Source organism: Mesitornis unicolor, unplaced genomic scaffold (assembly GCF_000695765.1).
Source record: "Mesitornis unicolor isolate BGI_N332 unplaced genomic scaffold, ASM69576v1 scaffold4307, whole genome shotgun sequence".
Lineage (NCBI taxonomy): Eukaryota > Metazoa > Chordata > Aves > Mesitornithiformes > Mesitornithidae > Mesitornis > Mesitornis unicolor.
In genome coordinates this window covers 93,073-96,882 of record NW_010198282.1, presented here as the reverse complement: position 1 = coordinate 96,882, position 3,810 = coordinate 93,073, and the positions used below count along the sequence as shown (strand labels likewise).

Sequence of the window (3,810 nt, the reverse complement as noted above, 5' to 3'; positions counted from 1 at the left end):
AATAATACAGTTTATTCTGAAACAATGTTAGCTTAAAGACACTCTTACCCAAGAAGAGTCCCTTAACAGCAAAGCCTCTAAGATGTCCTTGCTCATTCCCACCTCTGAACCGAAATCTGGTACCCCCTCAATTGCGCTGACACAGCTGTTTGCAGACCATGCTCTCAAACAGACCTCTGGGATAACCTCGGTTAAAATGAACACAACTCTGCTTCTCTCTGCAGGGATATTTTTAACCTGCAACCCCAGAAGCAGTTGGATCAGCAAAGTGGAGAGAGCAGACACTCCAGTGTGAGGAGAGTTAACAAGCAGGTTAGGAATGAGGAGAGACAGAAATAAGCAGCAACCTCTCAAATAGGTTTCACTGCCAAAAAACCATCTCACGCAACCAGACATCCATCCCCTCCTGGCGCATGCTTAGCGGAATTCTTCAGATGAGTGTGAAATAGCCAAAAGCCACGTTCAGCACATTCTGTGTATTGCTTTAAACAAACAGAAGGCGGAGAGAGCCTGCACACAGGCAAAGTATCGCACAGAGAGAAATCAAGGGCCGTTTTCTAATGCCTTTTGTTTTAAGTCCAATGTAGTTTGGTATAAAAGTAACATATTCTAAAAGTATTATTTTTTGAAATACAAAAGCTCTTTTCTCAAGTCCAAGGAACAGCACTGCAACTGAAGTTTCCCACATTGACGTTTGTGTCTAATGAAAATTTGGTTTTTTTAAAGGTTAGAAAGAAGTTTCACTCTTTCTTTGTAGGTAGACAAGTGATCTAGAAAAGCTAAAAGATTTTTGCAAGGTATCATCTTGCCCTGAGTACATCAACAGGCTCTGGAGTCTCTCCTTCTGACCTTCCTAGAGGTTTGATGGCAAGTGCCCAACATCAGCTCAGACATGGAGCAGCCTTAACCTGGGATCAGGTTGCTGGAGAAGATCTGTGTGAGACAGACCTGAGCAGCGCCTCGGCAGGGACTCAGGACCAGCGTTTACACTTGGTCTCTCACCCCAGGTCAAGTCTAAGCCATTGTGTGGGTACGCCAGCCTGGCACCTCACTGCTCCTGCCCTGCTGCCCCAGCTCCTGGGCTCAGCCTTGGCCTGGTGGCATCGGTACGGACCCAGCAGGGAATGGGGCTCTGGGCTGACCCAGGCTCCCTGCTGCCCTCTGCTCTGCTCAGCCGGCACACGCACAGCGGGACTGCGCCCTGCAGGGAGGCACTGCCACCCGCTGCTCCCCCTTGTTTGCCCTCCCTGATCAGCACATCCATCTCTGCTGCTCCCTGACAGCATCATGTGCTGGGCTGCCCAACAGACACTGATCAAAGATCACTTCCCATCAGACTGGGATTTTATAAAAGTTCAGTGTTTTGCACGTTGTCAGACAGAATCAATAAGGCGGCTGGTATGCCAGCACATGGCACAAATGAAGGAGAGAGTTTCACTGTGCACAGCAATTTCCAGAAGCACCTGCCAATGTATGTGCTAAAGAACAGGACACCGGCTACCAACCTTGCAAGAACACACCATGAGTGAAAGAAATAGCTGTTATGTTCACAGCACGTTTAGTTGAGGATCCTCTGTGCTGTAGGTGATGCTGTCAAGAGACCTGTGGTTAACCCCTTCGCTTTGCACCATCTACTTTTCATTTTCTATTTTCCAGAAAGGCATCTGCCACAGGTGAGTGAAAACGATCTTGACTCAATATCTCACCCAAAAGATATTGCCCTGACACATCAGATCAAAGCAAAGAACTCCGTCCAGGGTAGCACTCGCTGTATCCCTGGCTCTGATGTGACGAAAGTTCTGTGGTCTTCCAGCACCAAGGAGATGGAGTGATCAACCCATATCTTCCCTGACATGGGCTCACCACTTCTTCTTCAGTTCAGTTCTTCAGAAGCTGAGTGGTTTCCATCAGGCTTGCATGCTAACAGGGTAAGGACCACTCCTCTGCTGTGGCTGTGCTCTGCGTTGGCTCAGGATGGTGATGGAGCAGGCGACACTTGGCGAAGGTGCTTCCTCCTGACAATGGATCTGAGAGATGCTGAGATCTCTCTGTATCGAAGTCCATACAGAAAAGGAAACAAAACTTTAGGCAGAATCATCAGGACATTGCAGACTATCAGGGAGACCCAGATTCCTGTCTGCAGTCTGACGACAATGTTAATGCACAAGAAAGATTCTACAAAAAGGGCCAAGAGTGGAAAGAAGTAGAAAAATAATACAGTGTTGTGCATTAAGAACGTTACGCTGGCTCTGGAGCAGATGCCCTCCCATATACCTGATTGTTTGGTTTTAAAATAGAGAATAGCATAGCAACAAAACATTAGAGACAGGCAAAGAAAGATAACCGTGGTAGAAAGCCAGAAGCAGAGCTTCACAGCATCGATACCATTCAGAGTTAATATCAGTATCACTGGAACCGAGCACGTTTCCAGGACACAGGGCACAAAGCTGTGAGTACTCGATAGCACCAAGAAGAAAATCCCAGGGAAAGCCCCAGAACACATCCATAGCAACACAATAATTTTCTTAGTTCGTGAAGGAGGCAAAATAGTGATGTAGCGCAAAGGAAACAGAATAGCTATGTACGTGTCCAAGACTATTGCAGCAGCTGTGAACAATCCTCCACAGTAAGCCACGGCCAGCAAAAATAACAGGAGGACACAAGCTTCCTTCGGGAGATGTACGTGTGCAGTGTTGAGAGCAGCTGACACGGTGTAGAACACCAGGTAGATCAGATCAGAGAGCAGAGCATTTCCCAGCAGCAGGTACCTTGTTTCCTGACGGATCCTAAACCTAGAGAAGATCACAAAAAGGATGACAGGGTTGATGAGGATGCCTGCCACAAGGCAGACAACTGGAGGGATTAAAAACATCTTCACGTTTGTGCCTGATGGGTGGAGAGCCCATTCCTCCAGCAAATAGTACAAAGAAGCATCATCCAAATTCGAGGAGCTGTTGAATTCTCTCTCCCTGAAGCGGTATGCAGTCGCATTTGCTCTCATTACTGAAGCGCAGACAGAGAAGTCCATTTCCTTAGGATTTTGGGACTATTGTCAGGCTTGGAGAAAGCAAGATCTTCTACACTGAGTCCTTAGGAAGGCAAATGAAGCAGAAGATGCAAAACCCCATAGCCAATTCTACCAGCTCTTCTCAAGAACAGAAAGCTGAAACTTGTAAGTGAATTCTGTGCCAAAAGAGGTTTCTGCCTAAAGCGAAGACTTCTCTTTTCTTTCTGTAACAACTAATGTTTAGAAAAGAGAGCGAATCTTCGTGAGCTTTAAAAAAAGTCTAAATCCCTCACCTCGCTCTTCAATCAGAAATGAACGGGTTGATCATTGTCAGCAATTTGAGTTTGTTCTCATCACATTATCACCGCAATGAGGCAGATGAAATATTACTCTGATTAAACAAATACGCAATGATACAGAACAACATTTCATGTGTACTGATGCAGGAGAGTCATAAAAGCGATGGGGTGATGTTTCGTACCAATTGTATGCAACAACACAATCGACTTGAAGTGATCAATAGAAATGGCTCTCAGTCCTGTTGTAAAATAGCATCACAATGGCTCTACTGAATGAGATTATCTTATTTATAGATGACGACCATTTTTGCTTCAGTGAATCAAATTATGACATTTATAGATGATAAGCCTTCCCTGGCCTTTTTAATGCATGGCATACAAATACTGACTTCTCATCTACTGCAGGCTCACAGTCACTCTGTGAATTGGCTGGGACGAGTGACGTACACTGTAACGTAGCAGCACACCCCACAGCAGACCTAGCACTTCCAGTGTCCCTCTGGA

General features: G+C 46.0%; 1 protein-coding gene across 1 annotated transcript; it reads right to left on the bottom strand.

Moving 5' to 3' along the window:
- Window positions 1–1,969: 1,969 nt before the first annotated feature.
- Window positions 1,970–3,028, bottom strand: GPR148 (G protein-coupled receptor 148). Its single transcript, XM_010189089.1, has one exon. The coding sequence runs from the start codon at window positions 3,026–3,028 to the stop codon at window positions 1,970–1,972; it is 1,059 nt and encodes a 352-aa protein (XP_010187391.1).
- Window positions 3,029–3,810: the final 782 nt, after the last annotated feature.